Genomic DNA, 24,397 nt, shown 5'->3' on the forward strand with positions numbered 1-24,397 from the left:
TGGTAGGGAGTACATGTGTCCTTTGCCAAAGGACATTCCTCATTGTCATGTTCTCAGGAACATCACAAAGACATGATGAAAGTGAAGAAGGTACCTGTGAAGTACACTATGCTGTACATACCCGAGGCTTCAGAGAGTGCCAAGCAAAGATCAACAGCTCTGGCTGCCCGCCTTATGAGATATACAAAAGAAACAGAAGCCAGGACGATAAATGGGATGTTCTCCCACGATCCACCCAACATGGTAACAGCATGAGAATGAGAACAGACCACCAGTGCTGGAGACTGAATAATAATGGAGAAGCAAATGGGAGAATGAGGCATCACACAGCAACAATGCCTAGTGGATGTTGATTACAGCACAGCAGTCTCTCTGAGCAGGACCCAGTAACCGTCATACTAGCAGATGTCCAAGAGAGGGTTTGAGGTATAAAGAGCTGGACAGCTCCAGTTCCTGACATGATGCTTCCTTCTCCCATTCGGTCCCAGAAAGAACATCAGAGGAGCCAAGCACCAGCTACTCATGGATAAAACACTTGAGACTGGATTGACTACAAGAAGGCCTATGATTCAGTGCCCCACACATGGATCCTGAAACGCAAAGCTATATAACATAAATAAGACTCTTAAGAGTCTTTATCGAGAACTCAGTGGAGCTGTGGAAGCCAAGACTATGTATAAACCCTTATGTATATAAGCACATTATATCTTAAGCACATTTGTAGTGACAGTGAAGACTTCCTCCAGAAAAGTATTTAAATGTTTTCAAAATTGTGATTTCCCTAAGGGAGTCATAGATGCTGCATTTGCTCATGTTTTACCTACTCAGAGAGTGGATGCATTGACCTATAAGCAATCTACTGAGATAACAACAATTCCTGACTTATCCCACAAATAAAACAGTGGCTGATATTACTACTTAAAGACTTCAGGATCCCTTTTTAAGGATCCTCCACTAATTTCTTATAGACGAGACAAGAACATTAAAGAAATCATTAAAGAATGATTAAATTAACCATTAAGAATCCGACTGTGGTACTTCAGCCTACAACCGGTCTAGACGTGCTACGTGTAAATATATTAACTCAAGCACAAAAGTAACTGGCAAGGATCAATTGTCATCACTCATTCATCCTCATGCACTACAGCAGGAATTGTCTATTGCATTACTGGCAAGATATGTAATCAGCATTACATTGAAGAAACCAAGAGAAGACTCACTAATTGTTTTGTTGAACACCTTCAGACCATCAGGATTAAGGATATGTCATCTCCAGTGTCAAGGCATTTTAATACGAATGGACATTGTATTAGAGCCCCATGTGATGTGATGAATGTGATGATTTAAACATCCACATTTATATATATAAAATATTTTTTTTACTCATTTGATGTCCGAGACGACATGCATTCCTCCAAGAGAATGTGTGTTTGCTTTTCCTCACATTCTCATTGCATTGACTGTTTTCCAAAACAAAGCATTTTAAAGCTCTACAAAAGAATAATTGTTAGTCTTATCAGGCTTTGTTTTAAAATGTCTGTAAGCTGTGCAGGAGAGAAGTTAGTGTTTATTTTAGGCCTTTAGAGAGAGTCTGCTCTTTACTTTGTACTCTGTTAAAAGGGGCATTAAAATTTGCGTTGGCAGCCATGCAGTGGAGGTGTAGATTGACGTTTGTGGTATCATTTGTTATAGTTGTGTCTTCTGAAGACACTGATGCTTTTCCTCTCTTGTCTCTGTAGACTGTCTCTGTTTCCCTGTAGTTCATCCCATCTGAATTTGTCACCTGATGGATCCAGTCCACCTCCACTACCTCTTCATAAACCTCCTTCATAATTCAATAATTCAGGCAAGGAGCCTTCATTATTAGGATCACTAGGAAAGCTGTCTTTACGCATCCTCATGTCTGTTTGGTTGCATTGGATCAAAACAGATGAGGGAGCTGTGAAGCTTGTGAAGCTCTGCAGATCTAAGCATTGGGCAAAGAGAATTATTGTCAGTCCTGCCTCCCTCCTGTCAGTCATGTCTTCTGTTTGTGTCTTTTATTTTGAAATTTCCTAGTTGTCTGTCTTCACTCCCCTGCCTTGTTCTCCGCCCCCTCGTTATTGCTTTCTGCTGTGTCTTGTTGAGGGCCTTGTTTGGTTAGTGTATTTAAGTCTTGTGGTTAGTCTCTTGTGTTGTCGGTTATTGTAAGTACCTTGTTGTAAGTACCTTACAGACTTTGGTCTCTCTAGTGATTTTGCTTGTTGATGTCTTTGCTTTTTTTTTTTTTTTGCCTTGTCCACCCAGCTATTTCTGTTAGTGTTGTTTGGTTCATATGTTAGGTGTTTGATTATTCTTGGTGTATGTTCTGTGTGCTGTATATGTATCAGTTTTGTCATTAAATTAATTGTTCAGTCTGCACTTGCGTTCAGCCCTCTCTCCCAGTTGTTACAATTATCCCCTCTCTACAGTACCACCCGTGATGGACAGTAACAAAGTAAATTTGTAACTGTACATAAGTAATTTTTAGTGTGTTCCTTTACGTTACTCAAGTATTTCCGTCTTTGTAAAGTTTTTTACTGTAATTCCACTACATTTCAAAGTCAAATATTTGACTTTTTACTCCACTACAATATGAGAAATTTGTCATCCCTACAGGCTTACGTGTTCATTAAAAAAGGTATGTCAAAATCTTTGTTTAACCATAGTTCATAGTCCTTGGAATTTCCAGATAGGTAAATGCATCAATATTGTGAAATAATAAATATTCAAACATAGCACTTTATAAATTATTTGACAATTTTACATGCAGAGTATGGTGCTAAATATTAGAGCCTTAACTTTACTCAGTACTTTTGAAGGCCAATACTTTTACAATACTTTTAAGTAGAGGAGTAAAGGGAGGACTTCTCAAGTACATGGTCTGTGTACTTCTTCCACCACTGAGTATCATACACTAATACTGCACATGTTCAGGACCAGAACATAACAGCAAGGATAATCTGAATCACCCAAATAACAAAACACCTCAAACTCTTTATCACCTATTGAGAAAGTCAGAGTAAATCAATACAGCATGACAGACTACCTAAGCATGGTGTCTGATCTAAAACTGAAGCTTACTCTTAGGTACAAACTCAGTGCCCATTGCGTGGCCATAGAGACCAGCAGACATAAACAGCCCTGGATACCTGAAGAGAAGACACAGTGCAATGAAAATCAGGACTATGAGATTAAGACAGAGCGGTGCTTCCTAACTCACTGTACAAAATTAACCCAGATCAGTCACATATTCCCCAAGTATAAAAGTAGTTTTTAGTGATGAGAAGCTGCTTTATGTTCTTTGTGAATATAAAAAGGTCATCACTATGGCAGCACTGCTACAGTCTAAGGGTCACTGAGTGACCATATGAGCTATGAGCAGCACCGACCCATGACCACAGCATAATCTACATTAATATTGTTGTTGTTGGTGCTGGTGGTTAAAATCCCTACCTTCTATTTGCTGGTTCATGATTGAAATGGTTTGTCTATTTTATCTTTGGTTTACCATTCTATATTTTATAATTTCTTCACCAAAGCTTTGGCAAGTGTGAACATTTGTAATGCCAATAAAGCACCAATGAATTGAAGAGAGAGAGGGAGAGAGAGAGAGAGAGAGAGAGTTGGAGGGATTTGCCAAGCTGATTCATTGCCAGGGTTCTGGTAATAACTCAGTGGTATTGTCCTCTCCTTGGGAAACAAGAGATGGTGCTTGTTCATTTGCAGTGGCTGTTCTGGACCATTGTGGTAATTTCTCTTGGCAAAGCTGCTTGGGTAAATCCCAGAAAAATGCACCAGTTACACAGCATACAATACACAAGCCACCAGCAATGATCAGCATAAAGTGTAGGATCAGATTGCTCTTTCTACTCGGAGTGGGATGTGCAGTATGCCTTGAGTAGGATTGATCTGCCAGTGATGAGCTTATTTTCATCCAATGGTGTGCATATACAGTAGAACCCCGGAACTCGACCACCTCAGTACTCAACATATTCGGAGTTTGACGCAAAATTTCGAGAAAATTTTAACTCTGAGCTCGAACAAAACTTTGGAATCCGACCTGACTCACGTAATGTTTGTTAACAAATTGCTTCGGTCACATGCTGCTAGTTGGCGTTAGTTCGCGTTGTTGTTCAATGGGTTTTAAACCATTTTGAGGCTGTGCTCCAAGCTTTTGCTGTATTTTTGTTGTTTTTTGTGTTTTTTGTACTGTTTTAGACAAAAAACATGGGTCCTAAGAAAGACATAGCAGAAAAACAGAAGAGGAAAACAGTAAGAATAACAATAGAGTAGAAAAGGGCATTCATAGAGAAGTATGAAAAAGTGTGACGGACTTAGCATTGAAATTCAACTTGATGGTTGAGAATGGATTAATCCGTTCTCCGTTTTTAATCCGTTTCCGCTCCTTCCGGAACAAATTAGCATTGGGTTCTGGGGTTCTACTGTATTCAGTGTGTGGCCTGTGTATGATCAGTGTATAGTCATGTGTAATCATGTATAATCATATAATCAAACCTGTTTATGATCAGCGTATGATTAGTATATGGCCAGTGTATGATCAGTATATGATCCGAGTAAATAAAACCTTCGGTGTGAATGGTTCAAACAAGAGCTGTGAGACACACTTTCTTCTCTGACCAACATATTCCAATCAGCATTCTTATTTTCATGAACATATTCCTCATTTAGTAACTTCCTGTTTCCCACAGGAAACAAAATCCCCCTTCCCGCCCCTTTAAAAAAAGGCCCTCCAAAACCAGGCAGCTTTAAAGCTGGCTGTCACAATGGAGACTCCTTAGTAACGGTTGGCATAGATTCCACTGTTCTTTTGTACTCTTGAACTCCAGAGGCAAACCTGTAGATTTGTGCATCCCTCAGTCTCCAGACCTGACACAGTAGAGCCATGTTTATGTGTAAGCACTCACGACCAAATGGACATAATCTCCACCCTTGTGCACTGACATGAAAGAGGACACCGAGTCTTCAGGCTGGAACATGTAATGAAAAGATTACTTTTCTCACGCCTCATCAGTTAACACGCCATTGGGGGAGTGACTTCAACAGACATGAGTCCTCTGTCCAACATGAACTAAGCCTGCTGCTTAGAAACTTTGAAACTGCTGGTTTCTGGGCACTTGACAACTGGATGACTACTCTTAAACAGGGATTCTGGTCTCTTTCCACTGGGTGGGGTAAACTGGGTAAAAACAGGAATATAAGCCCTCAAATAAGCGTTTTCCAGTGGTCACAGGCACAATTCTAAGACATGATGCTCACACAAGGAGTTGTTACTATGGCTACTTAACAATATCTAAGTCAAGGCCACTGATTTTGCACGGCTCTACATTTAACCTTTCAAGCTGTCATTGTAAAAAGTGACAAACTGGATATTTTGGAATAGCCCTCAACTATAGGCTATTAGATTTTATATAGATTTTAATAGATGTACAAGTTGATTCAGATCTTCATTATAATTTGAAGGCATTGTTGGAAATAACAATATTAGAGGTAATTGTAGACACGTATTGTAGACTTTCTGTTAAAGTGGTTCATTGATCTCTGTACTGACCAAATTTTGCCTCACCGTGGGTGTTAATATAGCTAATGTGATGACCAAGCAGTTGACAATAGCTGTTTTTAACCAAACGGAAACACCTTGTTTGCAAAGAAGTTTCCAGGTGAGGAGTGACACCAACCCTGCATGGTATGTCCTGTGGTGACAGATTTGTTTGTCTTTACAGTCATTAATATTATTATACTGCTGATGGGATAATCCCAGGCTGAGATTTTCCTTTGGGGATAATTCAGTGAATGTATGAATTGTGCAAGTGTTTGATCTAGCAAGGAGTTGTGAGTGGCAGTCAAAGACTGAGCACTAAAGTCTGGCATTGTGTGTGTGTGTGTGTGTGTGTGTGTGTGTGTGTGTGTGTGTGTGTGTGTGTGTGTGTGTGTGTGTGTGTGTGTGTGCACTTGAAGGACATTTTATGTCATTTCCTTTTCATTTAGACACTGCTGGGTGCTTAACAACCAGCCCTGGTTGTGATTCACTTCTAGATTCCTCAACTGATCTTGCTGCCAACCCAATCAGAGGTCACCTCAATGATTACAACAACCGTGGACGTTTCCAGAACTAAAGAAAAACATTAGGCTTAAGGTCTGATGTTTCTCTGTTCTGGGCAGGGAACTAAACAGCACTAAACCCTCTGACTGTAGCAGAATAATCTCTTGTCTCTTTATGCAAAAATGTCTCTTTAGCAAATGCTGTAGAACTTCATTGGGAAATAGTGATTTGTAAATTATTAGAGCGTTAAAAGTTTAACCTGGTCCTGAAAGTCAGTAAGACGGGTGCCCACACCTTTTCAGCTTGCGAGCTACTTATAAGATGACCAATGATCTACCTACTATAAAAATGCAAAACAAATGTATTTCTTCTATATTATCATTATTTAAGTTATTATTATTACTATTTAACATTGTGTATTATTTCTTTCCTTTTCCTTTTAGGATAAATAAAGTATTTTATTTATTTATATTTATAAAGTATTTTTAAGTATCGCTAATTGTAGCGAGAAACACTTGCAGTCCGCAATATCCTTCCAAAGTTTCTGGGTCAAATCCTCGGCCATGGCTTCATAGCGCCATGTGACTGTATTCCTCTATACCTGGAGAGCTTTGATTGAAGATTATATTTCAATTTGTTTTTAAAATCTATAGTGAAACATAGTGAAACAAATCCTCCTCCCATTCTGTATCAAGTGGTAGGTTTTAGGCTTCTTACTCGGACCAGCTACGGCACTCATTTTTATACCCTTTGTTGTATTTAGTCTAGCTATGCTGCAAGGTAACAAGTTAGCGCAGTTTAACGCACATGCGTAGGATGTCAGAAGTTCAGACCTCAGATTGGCTACCCTGTATGTCAATCAAAAGACAACTCTCAGTGCAGATGGATGATAGCCTGTCATTCATCTCCTACTTTTTAATGTCCTGCGATCTACCCACACTTCCTTCGCGATCGACCAGTAGATCACAATCGACTAATTGGGCACCCCTGCAGTAAGACAAAAGTCAAGCATAGGAGTTATTTCTGAATATACTGCAAGGGAATTCAATTCAATAGAGCAACTTTGGGATGTGGTGGGACGAGAGATTGGCATAATGGATGTGCAGCCAACAAATCTGCAGCAACTGCGTGATGCTATCATGTTAATATGGACCAGACTCTCACCGAGGAATGTTTCCAGAGAGTCTGGTGGTGGTGGTGCAATGGTGTGGGGGATATTTTCCTGGCACACTTTGGGCCCATTAGTACCAATTGAGCATGGTGTCAATGCCTCAGCCTACCTGAGTATTGTTGCTGATCATGTCCATCCCTTTATGACCACAGTGTACCCATATTCTGATGGCTACTTCCAGCAGGATAACGCGCCATGTCATAATGCGCGAATCATCTCAGACTGGTTTCTTGAACACGACAATGAGTTCACTGTACTCGAATCGCCTCCACAGTCACCAGATCTCAATCTTTGGGATATGGTGGAACGGGAGATTTGCATCATGGATGTGCAGCCGACAAATCTGCAGCAACTGTGTGATGCTATCATGTCAATATAGACTAGACTCTCCGAGGAATGTTTCCAGTACCTTGTTGAATCTATGCCACAAAGGATTAAAGCAGTTGTGAAGGCAAAATGGGCTTCATATGGGGTACCCAATAAAGTGTGTGTGTGTGTGTGTGTGTGTGTGTGTCTTTCCTGATTGTTTCCTGAGTGATTGTTTTTTTTAACAAATGTACCCAATGTGTAACTAATCTTTTATCTAATCGAAAATGTACAAAATATCTTAAAAGGTTATTAAAAGGTTTATACATTTATTGAAGACATGGAGTAAATGCATTTCTATATTAGGTTAGCTGTTAAAATGATGTTTTGATAATAATCTTTAAAGATGCAATAAAATACATATATATATAAAAAAAAATTGTCCTTTTGTGCAATAAAACATTTTGAGTAGAGGAAGATAATCACTAGTAATCACTACCAATACCCTAGATACCCTAGACAGGAATCACAATCAATACCCTAGTAATCACTAGTGTGTGTGTGTGTGTGTGTGTGTGTGTGTGTGTTCTGACTGCACAGATGAGTAAATTCGGAGGACAAATTTCGATTGCGATGAAAAATTACAATTGACAAATATGGCACATTTCACATAAAGAAATATTACTGTCTTTGACCAGTAGAGGACACTATTTATTTGCATAGTGTCATTCTATATTTAACATACTGAATGAGAAACAGTCATAATCTGTGTGTTTGTACTGACATGAAGAACATTGCAATTATGTTTACAATCGCATCACTCTTTTTTTTGGTAATGTGTATCAATCTACAGAAACAAACTTGTCAGAACTTCTGTTTTGTTATGAAACTTGCTGTACCTTATGAAAGTTCTATAGAAGCCAAAATATGTATAACTTAATTGGGACCACATCAATTAAAGAGCAGAGCAAACTTAATTGTTATGCAGTTCCTCAGGCTAAGACTGCCCCCTCCCTCTTTCTCTCTCTCTCCCTCTTAATCTGCTGCCCTCTGGATTGTTCAGTTAGGCAGTTTAAAATAGCAACATGTCTTGAGACTGTGTGTGTGTGTGTGTGTGTGTGTGTGTGTGTGTGTGTGTGTGTGTGTGTGTGTGTGTGTGTGTGTGTGTGTGTGTGTGTGTGTGTGTGTGTGTGTTTAACATGGTAGTTGGGTGCTGCAGTGCTCAATAGAAGTAGAGGGGGAGACAGGGAGAGATGGAGAGGGGGAGTGAGGGAAACGAAGAGGGGAGGAGCAAGGGAGAGAGGGGGAAAACGGGAGAAAGGGGGGCAAAGGAGGAGAGGGGTTTTCTCCAGGTACTCCTGAAGTGCTCACTGTCATGTGCTTCCTCCAGGCTTTCTTCACGGTAAGATCTTTCCACAATCTCTCTGCCCCTTCATATCTGCCCATTCTTTCTCTGAGAACTTTCAGAGCTGTTCGTGGTTTCCTTAATGCTGTTCCCCTGCGCATGGCTGTGTTTTGCATTTTGTGCTGGGTTTCTTGGTTTTGTATGTTGCCAAGTTTGGGATAATTTTTTTGGTTTGCTACTGTTGAGCAAGCAGCATCAGCACACCAGGAGAGTGTGATGAAGGAGGACATGGGTCACGGGTCATGTATTCAGAGTTCAGATGAAGAACAGTTTCTTTGGTTATGAGATTTCTTTGGCTGTTCGCTGCTTTTTGGTATGCCGGGCTAGGCTTTTGACCTGGATAAAGGCTTCTTTTCAGATCGAGTTTCATGTTATGAAACATTTGTGACCCTTTTCTGTTCATCTGAAACACTGGCAACCTTGTCTTAATACAATAGTACAAAAGCTGTGTGTCAGCGGACATGTAGGTTTGGAATAAATGAACACATGGGTTAGGAAGAGCTATAACCTCCTCAGGATTGCTAAAAGAGAACTTGGTAAGTTTACAGATCGAACATGTTTCTCAGAGCCTAAAATATATTTCTCTCTCTCTTCCTCTCTCAGTTCACCTCTCTCTCTCTCTCTCTCTCTCTCTGTTTTTCTGTCTGTCACTTTATATCCCAGTTTACACCCACATTTTCAACAAAGCTGAGCATTTTAATACTATCAGCTGGCTTTAGAATTTTCTGAGAAAGAACTGACAATTCAAAATAGTGTGAATGGAGTGAATATTTTAGAGAATTCCAAATATTACACCCAGACATGGGACTTCTGTGCCATGACCTGGGTGTAATATTTGGAATTCTCTACAATGTGTGTCAGGCTAGATATGCAGCACCTAAGAGGAGGGACTTAACCACTTTGGCATGGCACCTGACTGAAAGAGGCCAGTACCTCCCACCTGTCAGGATGTAGAGCACCAGTTCAGGAATGAACACACACTGCAGACCACACTGTTCCCTTTCTGCTACAGACTTTCAGTGTGTCTGCTCTCTGATTATTAGGATTTGCATGCCACAGCATCAATAAAATTATGCGTTTTCCACCGTTAACTTTTTAGTTTCTGTCATGTCATGTCTACTCCTGACACATGGGAGAGCCCACACTGTTGGGTTCCCTGTTGACAACCATGGTTTTAGCTTCAATTCCACAGTCATAAGACCACCAATAACGTGATATTCATAAGTAGAAGTTCATTTATAAGCTGTTTCTGAGGTTTTCTAAGCGGATGGGGATATGGGCGTGAGTTTCATTGGTTTGGAATTGCCCCAGACCAGCTCCCAGATGACTGAACAATATGGCATTTGTTAACTACTATTGCAGTACTGACCTTTGCGGTATTGATGTTCCACAATGCTGCAATGTGCAAATGAGAAGCTCTTTATTGTGTGTTATGAGCATCTCACATGTTCTGTGGGTATTTTTGATGAATTGTTGTATTTACACAGTTCAACAGTGGGATGCAGTGGGATGCAACTGTATTACTGTGGTAGTGTGTAGAAGTATAATCCCAATATGACCATGTCATCCAGCCCTACTTTAAGATTCAGGCTAGAGGAACCTGACCAGTGATTCGGCATAGAATCACACTGTTGGGGAGTCTGCATAGAGGAACCAGATTAGACATTCTGGCTAGAATAATCTGGTTGGGCATTCAGCATAGCTTTGAATATTCAATTTCATTCTCACAGACCTGCTTATATGAGTCGAGTTAGTTTCTCTCGTGTGGATTTCTGATGAACACACTCAGCATCTGAACATGCTAATGACTTAGACTTAGTGACACCATCACTGACATGGTGGGTTGTAGCACAGCTGTATTAAGGGAAGATTGAACTAGGGAGTGAAATAGGGACCCTAGCTGGGCTAGGAGAGACTGTGGCACTAAGGGTTAGATCAAACGCTAATCCAGATTTTATTAAAAGTTTGTCCAGAGTGATTGATGTAGAATATGAAAGTGGACCCGGTTTGACCCTATGCAGTAATTGTTTTTGGCAGTATTATACAGTCAAATAATTTTTTCTGAAGCATCAGATTATATCATTGTACAATCACATGAATTACACCCACAGGTTGTTTACTCATAAACCATATCTGCCCTGTGTGTGTGTGTGTGTGTGTGTGTGTGTGTGTGTGTGTGTGTGTGTGTGTGTGTGTGCGTGCGTGCGTGCGTGCGTGCGTGCGTGCGTGCGTGCGTGCGTGTGTATGAGTGGGATTAGAGGGCATTTCATTCCCAGACTCAAACTGACGGAATCCTGTGGGAGTTGCCATGGAGCTCACTCATCATAACATTCTACTGATGGGCAGAGTGTTTCCTCTCTCAGTGGGATCCAGCGCTGCTTTACTTGCGTGCAGGAGGAAGTGTGTTCTATTTAGAGATGTTCTCCTAGAAGAAGAGCCCCACCAGTCTCCTCTTGTGCAGAGAAAGAGGACACACATGTGTGTGGAGCGAGCACATGCGATCAGAGTGGCCTCAACATTTTCTGTCCTCTGACCTTTGACCTCATCAAATAACCCAAGGGTCAAGTGCCCAAGTGCATTTGCAGCTTGACACCTTTCCTATATCTGATGACTGTATGTGTGTGACGCGTATGCATATGTTTGAGCGTGTGTGTCTAACTCGGATGAAGTTCTCCGTTACTTACATGCTTCCTTCACATCTCCTCACCTGTGATAGACTGTTGCCTTTATAACCGGCTCTGTCTGCACTGCTGATGTACTGTGAGGTCTGTGTGGGCAGGTCAAGCAATGTTTTATGAGCTGCTGGGTATCCTCACTGCCAGACACCTCGGTGGGAGTAGCACTGTGTTAGCCCAGCACTTTAGAGTGTAATAAAAGATGGTGCTGGAGTATTAGAGGTCATGCTCACAACGTCTGCTTGGCTCTCTGCCTTTTCAGAAGAGACCTGAAGTACTGCTTGGTATCGGACGCTCTCAGAAGCTCTCAAGCACTCTCTTGCCTGTGAGGCCATTAAGGGGTGATCTGTGACACTGTTGGATTACTCATGAGTGTTGATATATTTAACAGCTCAGATGCATCTCTCATGTTGGACCTCGGCTCCTTTTAGTATATCTGTGCTTGGTGTATTGAGCTATGCTTGATAGGCATGAAATGGTGCTGTCAATGACAACGTGTGTCATGTTTTTTTTAAATGACTACACATTTATAGATTTGAGCTGCTTCAGATGTGTTAATAAAACTTGTTGCCCTGCAGTGTAGTCTGGCCCACAAAGCCTGCATGGTTTAAACAGTTTATTCAATTTGTTCTTGGACACGTTTGTGGTTGGCTGAGTTTTGGAATAGCCTGATAGAAAGCTTCTTGGCTCGTGAGGAGCTTGTTTGCACTGTGTACTGGGAATTAAAAAGAAATGTGGAGAGCTTTTGGGGTCAGTAAATGAAACAAACCTTCAACGATCAGTGAGTTTCAATTGCTATCTAGTTGTAAATGTTGGATGCTAACCACTCTGACTAAGGACTACTGAGGCCTATTCGTTTAATATATGCCTTTTCATTTCATTAAAGTTTGCTTTAAACTGTGTGTGTTTAAATTGTATGTGTTACCAGGTGATTAAATGGTACGCTAACACTTTTGAATGGAAATAGCATCACATAGGAATATATCTGCAAAATTAGAAAAGACGTGGTGAACTAAGTTGGTGGTTTTCAAACAGGGTAATTCTACATAAGAATGTAGAAAAATATATCTGAAAATTAGCAAATGGACAAACAGTTTTGACAACCCCCAATCTAAACAAAACTCAAGTGTAACCCCAAATACCATGTCATATTTTGTATCATCCCCGCTGATAAAATGAGACCAAACTGCAGAAAATTAGCACCAGATGGCTCACGCTTTAAAGCACTCTGGGTTTTGTTGTTGACCCTTTATTTCAGATGGGAAACTTGATGAGTATTTGTGTTGCAAGCATCTCTCAACATCAGAGGCCAGGACTTGGCTGGATAATCTTCTCTACTGGGAGCCTCCAGTAGCTACTACTGTTTTTCCCATATTGCTGATGGCTGCAGGGGACATGCATGCATTTTTTTTCGGTCAAGCCTTTTTGCTATGTTTATTTTTTCTGCCCTAGTAACCGGTCAGCCTGCCTTATAAGGGCACATTTCAGGGGGGTTCTTTTGCACTGGTCTGTGGGTCAGGCTTGATTCCTGAGGTCTCAGTATGGCTGCAAGATTGTGTTTTCCAATCAAGGAGTGCAAAAGCATTCAGTGTTCTAACTCTACTCAGGAACAGTTAAAGGAACAGGTCTGTTTAAAAAAGTGTACGCAAGTCATGATCCAACTGTAGGGAGTCACATGAAAGTAGCATGATGCTAACTGGAGTCCTTTAACTGTAGCCCCAACTCAAAGCCAAACATTTGATCATAAAGAATATCTTGGACAATCGAATACATTTAAGATCAGTGTAAGGTAAGATAAGATAAGGAATTTTCAGTGAACTGTTCCTTCACATTGAGGTGAGTGGAATTTGGAATATTTAAGAATATTCTAAACCAAGTTTCCATATCAAAGACTGTAGGCCCTAAACTGTGAATATCCTGAGCGTGAGCACCCTCCTGTGTCAACACAGTAAAGTTAGAAGTGTGGAATGAAGATCATTAAAGTGATCACCAAAGCACATTTTATGCTTAAGTATATCCTGTTTACTCTGGGGGTGTTACAGTTCTGTGATGGCTATACCTCTGCTGGGTTTAGATGAACAGCATAACTCAGAGTTAAAGCACTACTAACACCCATATCTCAAAGCAATAAAATGAATGTTATTTACCTCATAACGCAAGGACCAGGAGACGGCATATTAATCCACTGTACATTCTCCAGCAGCTCAATGAAAGAGTACAGTACCCCTGGGACAGACAGTGCGTATACAATAACACCAAACCTACTTTGGTGTATCGTATTGCAATTATGTGGTTGGTGTTCTCCATCGTTTCTAGTGAGTCTGGGATCTATGCCTGTTCTACAAAAGCATCTGAAATTAAAACCATGGGACCAGCATTGCTCTGTTTGTGTGTGTGTGTGTGTGTGTGTGTGTGTGTGTGTGTGTGTGTGTGTGTGTGTGTGTGTGTGTGTGTGTGTGTGTGTGCGTGTGCGTGTGCGTGTTATGAAACAAGACACTGTGAAAGAGAGCATGTATATTTAATTTAATTTTGAACTGGACATCCAGTTTGTCTCCTTGAAGTCTTCACTCAGATCCCCATCAGACACTTACTGGTATTTTACATTGCATATAGCTCTTGAAATGAAATTTTAAAGCAGAGATGACATGTCTATCTAAATAATACTAAATAATTTTAACACTTAGAGTAGTCTGGGGACATTTGACTCTGGTCCTGTTTAACAGATTTTGAGACAACATTTGCCAAATAAGTAGTTTTCTGGTGTTTAATTAATTCTGTTTTATTTTATTGCATTGTTTCTCCCATTGTTTTTCTAGTTTTCTAGCCATGGAAGATACAACAAACACTGTGTGAAGCCAAGCCCTGTGTCTTTTTGAGTTGCTGCCCACACTTAGACACAGGACAGCTGAACACACTCGGAGGAAAGGTGCTATTGACTATTTTATTTTAATATTTTATTGCTATTTTATTCAGCAAATTCACCAGAATTTTAAAGAACAGAGCACACTGATATTCTTCCCTGTGTCCAGAATGTACACAGAGTGTTTAGATCATATCACAGAATGTACAGATGCCTTACATTGAAGATACTGTATATATGAACATAAACGAGTTGGCTGTTTAGCTGCAGATAACCTATCAGCTATGATCACTCGTGCACATCATAAATCCATTTCACTTGAAGGCCACAGAGGTGCAAGTTGAACCTGCTTCCGTCTAGCTGGGCACTGCCTGGGTGCTGGAGGACAGTACGCCTTGTTTCTTCAGGCCTGAATCTATGGCCAGCCAAGCTTTCGCCATGTCAATGTGACTCTGTGTGCATGCTTGTGTGTGTGTGTGTGTGTGTGTGTGTGCGCGCGAGAGTGTGCACCATGCATACGTGTGTGTTGACCTTTCTGGTGGACCAGCTTGGCACAGAGTGTGCTGATGACTGAAGTGTCCTCGACTCCCACCAGGTCTTCTAAGGCCATACCCACAAAGCCTCTTGTCATGGACGAAATGGTGCAATGCAATGTTCTGAGTCCTCAGTCCTGGATGAGCAAAGCACTCCAGTACTGACAACTACTCCACTCAGTTCCCACTGGATTCATCAATGAACTGTTGCGTCATGTAGGATACGTTAACGCATGGGAAAGGGAGACCCTGTTTCTATGCGAAAAGATTATGATGAATTTATGTGCTTGATACAGTTGTTAATTAAACCGTACTGTTATACAATTATGATACAGCTACAAGTATTGCCATCACAAAAGGATACAGTAGAAACAGTAATAGACCACTGAACTGGACACAGCAGTAAATTCAACGGTAGGCAGCGTGTAATGGGGTCAGTGGGTTTCTGTTGTGTCGTGCCACATGTTGGTGGCTATTATACTTTGCACTAGGGTTAAACACCTTAACACTAAAGGCATTTGGGTTTGTGATGTTGAAAGTTGCTTGCTATTTGTGGTATGTCAGTATGACAGTTGTTGGTGTGTTTGTTGTGTTGTTTTCAGCTAATGATGTGCGTCACAACTCGTAACTTAAAGATGAACATTTCTCCATATTTACAGGTATGCCATGGTCCAGTGCACTCTAAGTACACGGAGGAATGATAATAAACCTGATTTGAATGTGACTAGGCTGTAGATGTAGTCTGCTCTAAATGAAAGGCAAGGTGCATCAGATAAACACTTCAATAACAACAAATACGTTTCTGACTCACCAAATGAGTTGTTGCTTTTGTCTAGAAACGTCTAAAGGGATGGTGTAGGTTTGCAGAGATGAAAGCTGAGATGTGCATCAGTGTTCCCTTTATTCCAGTGTTACCGCCACAAGTGCAGAATTTCTAGTTCTGCAAAAATACATCATGGGGGGGGGGGGGGAATCATTGCAACATAAATATTGCTGCAATGTTTGGTTATATGCTGATCCCTATAGGGGATATAAAGTTGCAAGAACCTCTTGCAGGGTCAGAATGGAGCGCAAAGGTTATGAGAGGATTACCTGTGTTTGCTGCTAATTGGTCCTGGGTCGCCCTTCCCCCTCATTAATGCTCAGAACAGGATTATTAGAGGGCAAGAATTTGGCATTTGGAACTGTGCAACACAGATCACATTTCTTCTTTTGACAGAAGTTCAGACAAATTTTCTAATGAGTCACAATGCGAGTGATGAATGTGTCATGCCTGCAGTCACACTTTCATCAACAAAACCTGTACTTTTACTTTGAATGTGAAACCCAATGCAACAGTTTCTTAAGGACTGAAGGATGTAAGAATGGGTTGCCCTGTCACTTTTACATGAGACACACATTTTGTTTTTTCCTCTTAAAATCTAGAAAAATCCCACAGTTTCCAGTGCAAAGGTAGTAACCTTAGCCTAAGGAGTTACATGTTTTTTGTTTCACAGTCGACCTAAAAGGAGGGCTTGACGGCTAACTGCTAAATCATGTGTAAATCCGTGTGTTAAATAAGTGTGTGAACGAAGTACAGACACCATAACCCAGATTACTCATACCCATAACCCAGAAACAAGCCAGTGATGAATAACTGGTCATGTGACTCAGTGCTTGTGGTTTTGGTTTCATGGCAAGAAACCTGATATTTTAATATGGATTTTGGGTGGAACATCTTTGAAGGGAGTACATATTCAGTTAAATGATAGATGAGGAGAGGGAGAGAGTACCAGGGCAGGCATTGTTTTATCTGCACCTCCCGTAGCCAGACCCATTCCATTTCTCACCTCCAGTGTTGCGTGTGAAATTGAGGCCGTTGCCTGGCCCGGAATCCGGCAGTGTGATCTGACACACGCCACCGAGGCCGTGCCTGGGGACGCCTCTACAAAAGGGGTGGTGGGATGGGTCCTTGGGTGGATGACCCCTTCACTGCCTGCTCAAATTCGCTCTCTTCGTAGGACTGCGTCAGCGTCAGCGAGCATCAAAGCGGATCTCATGACAGTAAGCAGTGGAGCCTGGCGTGGTGTCCAGGCAGGAGAAACTGGAGCACGTTTTCACCAAATAGTAAAATGATGTGTCCCTGTGGGTCTGTTCATCAACCTCCATAATTTCCTATGATCTTATGAGTTATTTACATTTGCATTCATGCCATTAAACAAAAACTCAATATCAATGTAACAAAAGTGCGTTGTCATGTAAGATGCATTTGAAGTAAGTTACTGCTAGATTGCGGAGTCAACTGGCACCTAGAAAGTTTTACAAAATGAGCATGAATGCCAGAAGGGATCATTTAGTGCAATAGAGGAGTAGTGCAATATATTATTACTATAGATGCAGGATTAGTGGTAATTTAAAACAGGGCACAAATACACGGGTCCTGGAAGTTCATTCCAGCATCTGGGAGACATGATATAGAAGAGTCTTGATGATTGTCTTATAGCCAGCATTTGATGTTCAAAGTACTCAAGGGCTTTGACCATTGTCATCATGTAGGGAGGGACTGGTCCATTTTTTACCATTGACAGGTCCATTTGTAGCTGTGTGGGGGAGCATCAGGGTTTGACATTTGATGCCTTCAGCTACTGGAAGCCAGTGAAGAGAATGCAGCAGTGGAGTGATGTGTGAACTTCAGAAGACCATAGACCAGCCATTCTGCTGAATTCTGGATCAATTGTAGAGGCCTGATTGGCCGTAGAGGAAGTCCACCAAGTAGTGAGTTGTAGTAGTCAAGCCTTGAGATGACGAGAGCCTGAGACAAGGGTTGAATCCTTCACCGAAACCTGCATGACTCAATCAGGCTTGAAACAGTCAAGAATGAGAACTTGTCATCCAAAAATGTGCTGCTTCAAAGGGCGTGACCAGGGAGTTCTTGAAGGACAAGGTGAGGTCATGGTGGAGGTCTGGAGTTCCTGGGATGTACAGAAGTTTGGTCTTTCTGGCCTTGAGCTGATGGCAATGGCAGCTGCTTGCAAAAACCCAGCCAACAGGAGCAGGTGCAATGCAGGCTACAGTCTTACTGATCCAGACCATGCAGAATTTATTAAAAACACATACACAATACACACACACACACACACACACACACACACACACACACACACACACACACACACACACACACACACTTTCATTCACACTCAGTTCTAGGCTCTGCAAGAGAGTACCAGTTCTAGTGGGCTACTATCTAGTGGGCTAGATATTAACATTTTTGCTTAGCCACAAAATGCCTTGGTTGTTGTGCTGTGGAGCCCCACACAGTGACAGGAGCAGGGAGGGGGCCTGTCTCTGATCCACAGCCAGGTGGTGCAGCTCCTGGTGGAGAGATTCCTGGCTCACATCCACAGCTCCTGCGGAGTAGTGTCACCACCCTTAAACCTTCATATCCCTCTGTTACTTCCACGATGCACTGGACTTAGTGAAGAGGTCAGAGTGCAGAGGTCACGCTCTCTGTTAGATGAGACCTGCTGGTTTCATTCTACACTGAGGAAGAGGGTTGAACACTTTTGTGTCGTGGCAGCCCCACACACACACACTTACACACACCACTCACCACCACGCCCTAGCCACCCATTTGGAAAGTGCAAAGCTCACATTTCTTCCTGCCCCTGTCCCGTGGAGATAGAGGGGTGACCTCACTCATGGAGCCAGGGCTGTTACTGCAGCAACATCCATGTTGTCAAATCCATCACTCTCCTCTAGACAAGCACAGCCCTGACATCACTTTAAGAAGAGGTCAAGGAAAGAAAAAAGACACCGCCTTTGTGCGTGCCTATGTTTTTGTGTGTGTATCTTGGGTGTGAGTGTGTGTGTTGTGTGTCTGTGTACTGTGCACCTGTCCATAAATAAAAGCAGGGATGTCATAGCAGTATTAATAATGAATTAAGGGATAGATGTCATGCATGCATGGCTCTCTGTTATTATGTCTTTTGTCCTCTTGTTGGAAATGGACTGTACCATACATCTCTCTCTCTTACACACACTTATACACTCACCTCTTGTACAATCACACCCACACACACAGGCACATACTGGGAATGTTTCCTGATTGCCTTGCTCTGATTCAGCTGAGACGCTGAGGTGTTTCTGCTTGCCAAAGGACCAGCACCACCCTTCCTCCGGAGATCTGACAGTAGAAAAGGCCGTGGTCACAAACACACACACACGGACACAAACACCCCACGCGGTGTGATCCATCTAACTGTGAACTGTGGACATATCCGCATGTTGGAGCATGCTCATTGTGAGAAGGGCGGCACAATAGGAGCCATGTGTATGTGTGTGTGTGTGTGTGTGTGTGTGTGTGTGTGTGTGTGTGTGTGTGTGTGTGTGTGTGTGTGTGTGTGTGTGTGTGTGTGTGTGTGTGTGTGTGTGTGTGTGTGTGCTTCACTTTCTCTGAATGAGCAGCTCCCACATGCATTCCCAGTCGTGATCTGTTAGCCAGCCTGGAGGTGGAGCCCCTGAACAGCCTTGTGAGTGTAAAGCACTGTGTGTATGTGAGAGAGAAGGAGGGAGAGAGAGTGACAGAGGGAGAGAGAGTGACAGAGGGAGAGAGAGTGACAGAGGGAGAGAGAGGGAGAGAGAGTGACAGAGGGAGAGAGAGTGACAGAGGGAGAGAGAGCGGCAGAGTCTCCGAGTTGAGGAACCACCTGCTTTCTGCTGCGGCTGATTACGGGAGGGCTTTTACGAGAGCTGATCTGTTTCCCTGGTGGAGTGCAGGTATGTGTGTTTGAGTGCTGGCTCTCAGATACGTTTGACTTGTGCATGTGTAATGCGTGGCTGTGTGTGATCTGTGGCCATAGCGTGTGTGTGTTTCTCCAGGGATAGTTGTTCGCTTGCTTCAGCTGTGTCAATTCTTTTGTTTTTTTTTTTTTAACCAAAAGACATTTAAGTAGTATGCTGTGTACACTACTGGTTTGTGTCTTTGAAAATGGCCCCTTGTCTTAAGTTCTGCTACATAGTGCTGTGTGGCAACACTTGTCCTGTGTCTAGTGATTCTTCCTCTGTACCTGTGTGAATGGCTGGATAACACTCAGGTCCTCAGCTGTGTTCAGTGTTGCATAGTTTTAGGTATTTTGGTCTTCGCCACTTCATCATTACCTCCTGTTATTGTGTATAACTCCATGTGTGGAAAGGCTGATTGTTAAACCGTCATTAACCCACACTACCATGACAGTCTCCACCCACACACTTCTGCAAGTACCACAGCACGGCGTGGCACGCATCACTGCTCCACGCATCACTGCTTCACGCTTCGCTCCTCCACGCACAGCGCAGCGTTCCCTGGTTCCGCACGGCGGCCCTCCAACACCCGTTAACCCATATTGTGTTTTCGCACCGTGCACACTGCAGAAATAATCCAGCACACCGCCAGATACCATCGCACGGACCGGCCTCAGCAGAGATGCTGATAATGATACAATGCCTTTGTACTTCAGTGGGGTGGGAGGGAGGGAGGAAGAGAGAGAGAGAGAGAGAGAGAGAGAGAGAGAGAGAGAGAGAGAGAGAGAGTGAGAGTAAAACAAAATGAGCAGTTCTGGACTCAGAAGAAGCTCAAACCTGAGTAGAATATTGTTAGCAGTATTTAGTTCAAACATATTTAGCATGAATCTCCTTTCCTCTCTTTCTCTCCTGCTTTCTCACTATGTTTTTCTTTGTTTTCCATCTCTTTGTTTTCTTTCTTTCCTGGTCATTGCGTGACATGGAGTGATCAGCTCCTTTGCGACGGCTTTTACTGCGTGGCTGCCGGGTTGCATCGGGCCGTGAACAGCACCTCTCATCCCCTGGGTCTGTGATGCTCTGTGATGAATGCTCTGTAATGAATGCTCTGTGATGAATGCTCTGTAATGAATGCTCTGTGATGAATGCTCTGTAATGAATGCTCTCTGATGAATGTTCTGTGATGCTCTGTGATGGATGCTCTGTGATGAATGCTCTGTGATGGATGCTCTGTGATGCTCTGCGATGGATGCTCTGTGATGCTCTGTGATGAATGCTCTGTGATGCTCTGTGATGAATGCTCTGCCACTAGTTCGGTGCTCCGTCAGACTACTAGTGTGCTGATCTTTTTGCCGTAGTTTCTTGTGCCTCCTCGTGTCCGGGGGTATTATGGGATCATGAGCACTTGTGAGAATGCAGCTGAGCAGGCTGGGTGCAGCTTCCTGTCAGCTAGCATGACTAGACGTGACAGATTTCACACCAGCATGCTGGAGCCTGTAGTCACCCCTCCCCCAGTCCTAGAGTCCAGCAGGCACGACCCAGGGAAGCCCTCCTTCATTATAATATATATCATATATTTATATATTATATATTATATTTCATTATTTCTTATATCTCTTCTTTACTGTGTAAGCATTTTGATTGACAAATATGAAGATCCTGATTCTAAGCCTGGGTTCGTGATAATATATACAGACAGGGAGAAGATGACAGATGAATTGTATAAGGCACCAGATGGACTAGTCTGTCACTGTACGTTCACACTGCGCAACTACAACATAGGTGTGATGGCCACCTAATGAAGTGGCCAGTGTAAAGAGATGTTATGTGGCTGATGTCTTTGCTATATGCACATGACACTTGACTTCATATGCATTATCTATTAATTCAATATTAAGTCATTACTGTTGTCCTTGTCCACAGTCTCAAGAATTCTCAAACTGCCAGTTTGGGGAATTGGGGGAGGGGTATTTTCTTCTGTTCTCTGGTGCTTCTGTTGGGGTATTATCTTACACAGGCCTGTATCACGACATACCCCTCAGCCCAAGCTGGTCCTCTGAACAGCATATTTGGAAGGGGTGGCATTCAGGTACCAGCTGTTGCACAAAGCGCAGGATTTCACAGTTTGCTGGTGAACTCGGGTCTCATCAATGTCTCTTGAGTTGTTTTTGGGGTTCTTTAGGTAAAAGTCTCTCAAGGTCTGATTACAACAACCTTTTGGCTTTGAATGATAGCTATAGAAATTCAATTTATAGCCAGGCACTCAGGAATAGATGAATTTGGTTGGTTCAGATTACTCAAGCCAAACCACTGTTTTCTGCAGACACATCTGTTCAGTGCTGCTATTTTGATTGGATGGGTGGCTTTGATGATGTAATCACAGGTCCGGACTTTTGCATGGGTCCAGGCATGGGGGCATGGCCAATGACCATGCACAACCAGTCTGACCAGTGGCCCGTTGTGTTTTTTCTGTTAAGTGACCGAAACCATCTGCCTGCTGTTTCATTCCTATATGTATGAGCACTGCCACTATACCATTTAAATGAAGACATGTTTCTCCTTATAGTCTGGTCCTCCAAACGTTTCCAGTCACTGTCCACTTTGGCTCATTTATTGGAAGGTCTTGACCTGGTAAAGCTGCTTTGAGAGAATGGGCCAATAGTGATTCTGCATTTTGTCCTCATTTGCATATGACATTAAGTGTTCATAACCTGAGTCTGCCCAGTGGTTCATTTCCTGTAAAGAACCCAGTGTTGACTGGATGATTTTTCTCTTTCAATGTTTGGTGACATATCAAAATTCTGCACAAGCACACATTTACCTAAAGGACACATTTTTTCAAAGGCCCATATTTCATGTTTGGAGCAAGCATGCTGTCAGACTTTGCAACTGCAGTAGGAGTTCATGACGCGGAAGGCGACATGCTTGAATGGGATCTATGAGTGCTATGAACTTTTGCATAATAAATGCAAAATTTGGTGTTACAGAGCAAGAAAGTATGAACAGTTATTGACTGAGGAAACACTTTGTTGTTGTACCGTGAAACGTGCTGAAAAAAAGTACTGAGGAAAAGTACTGAAGTCATCCACTCAGTGCAACTAAGCAGGTGCATCTTGGGTAAACTTACAAATGCATTGTATTTTTATTCAAAATAATATATTCTGCCAGTTTTGAACAGAGGACTGGTCTCATGACTGGGTTAGTCAGTAATCTGTCTCTTATATTCATTATCCCATTACATTTTTACCACACTGATAAGTTGACACTAGTGCAATGCCACAGTGACTTTATGAATATAAATTAAATTCAGTCACATGGGATTTTGCATAGTGCGGGTACCATCAGGTTTGACTCGGTGTGTGTTAAACAGACATGTATGTTCCAGACTTCAGTCATTTTCCTGTCACTACTAATTCAACTACCTGTCACATATATTTCATGCACATATTTCACATTTGAAATATTCTTATAGTTCTCAAGTCCTTCAACAGCTGTGTCAGGTGCATTAGATCAAATACACTGTCCAAATACGCTGAAGTTATGATTGCATGTTCTCCTAACTTGCCCCTGTCTTTCACAAAACAAAATCAGTTCTGATTGGATGTCCCTGCCAAACATTTCAGTCTCGTTTTTATTCATTGACAAAAGCGTTTCGCCATAGTTTTTATCTCTTCTTTTATTTAGTTGTCGTCTCGTTTTTGTCATGTTAAAAGGTTCTAAATGAACACTGCTAAGAGCACGGGAGAGTGCTCCAGAGAGACACTGTCAAGGCAGACAACATACCTGCAGCACAGATGCCATGTCGCCGTCAACACCCCCCCCCCCCCCCCCACCCCCCCTTCAGCCCTGTAATTACCTCCCACATACCCACTTACTCCTGCATAAATTCAAGGGGGCTATGGGGAAAACAAGCCCTGGGAGAGTCACAGACAGACGTGGAGGTGGACAACAGCTGGCCGGACTGGGGGGCAATCGGCAGACTGTCCACACACCTCACGTTCTCTTCTCCGACACACGTGTACTGAATATGTGCATGTGCTCATCTGTGGTGCTTTCCAGAGGAAAATACATAACACGGGCTTACAAATAACACCTATCAGAAAATTCACTGTTCAGCCAACTTGCTGACATTGGCTGACGCCTTTGGCACTTATTTATTTATTTTTTAGCTTTTTTTGGATTAAAATCTTTTATTGGATAGTAATAGGGTTTTATGCGCCTCTGAATGATGATAATTTGTGTTGTTGGTTGCTTTCCTCAAAACAGTGTGAATGCCGGTCACTTCTGTAAGATTTGAAAAGAAATGTCCATAAATGGTATAACAGTGACCTAAATGGTCACGGGAAGCCCATAACACTAACATGGGAATGACTGATTAGCTGGTGAAACCTCCCACAGCGGCCAGCACCTCGTCCAGGTCCCACACAGCTGACCGGCGTAAGGGCAGAAGGGGCTGGCGTGGAGGACTCCACATGTGTGTGTCTGAAGTGGCTGCCTCTCTGCTCTGTTTAACGAGTGAGGACGAAGATCGAAGCTCTGAGCAACAGTGTTTACTAACTCGTGGTATGAATCCAGCAAACAAAGCACCAGACCATATTTCACACAGC

At 42.4% G+C, this 24,397-nt stretch overlaps 1 protein-coding gene across 4 annotated transcripts in view; it reads left to right on the top strand.

Moving 5' to 3' along the window:
* The window catches only part of LOC143473970 (rho guanine nucleotide exchange factor 4-like), a 96,415-nt gene that overhangs the window by 21,719 nt on the left and 50,299 nt on the right, over nt 1–24,397 (top strand). Inside the window, exon 1 of one of the 4 annotated variants that reach the window (XM_076971209.1) lies at nt 8,900–8,961. The exons of the other annotated variants lie outside the window; for them this stretch is intronic. Coding sequence (XP_076827324.1) covers nt 8,935–8,961 — 27 coding nt within the window. The 5' untranslated portion in view covers nt 8,900–8,934. Of the gene's footprint in view, nt 1–8,899; nt 8,962–24,397 lie in introns of those variants that run through there. 4 annotated transcript variants of the gene reach the window in all.

This window comes from Brachyhypopomus gauderio, chromosome 13, assembly GCF_052324685.1.
Source record: "Brachyhypopomus gauderio isolate BG-103 chromosome 13, BGAUD_0.2, whole genome shotgun sequence".
Lineage (NCBI taxonomy): Eukaryota > Metazoa > Chordata > Actinopteri > Gymnotiformes > Hypopomidae > Brachyhypopomus > Brachyhypopomus gauderio.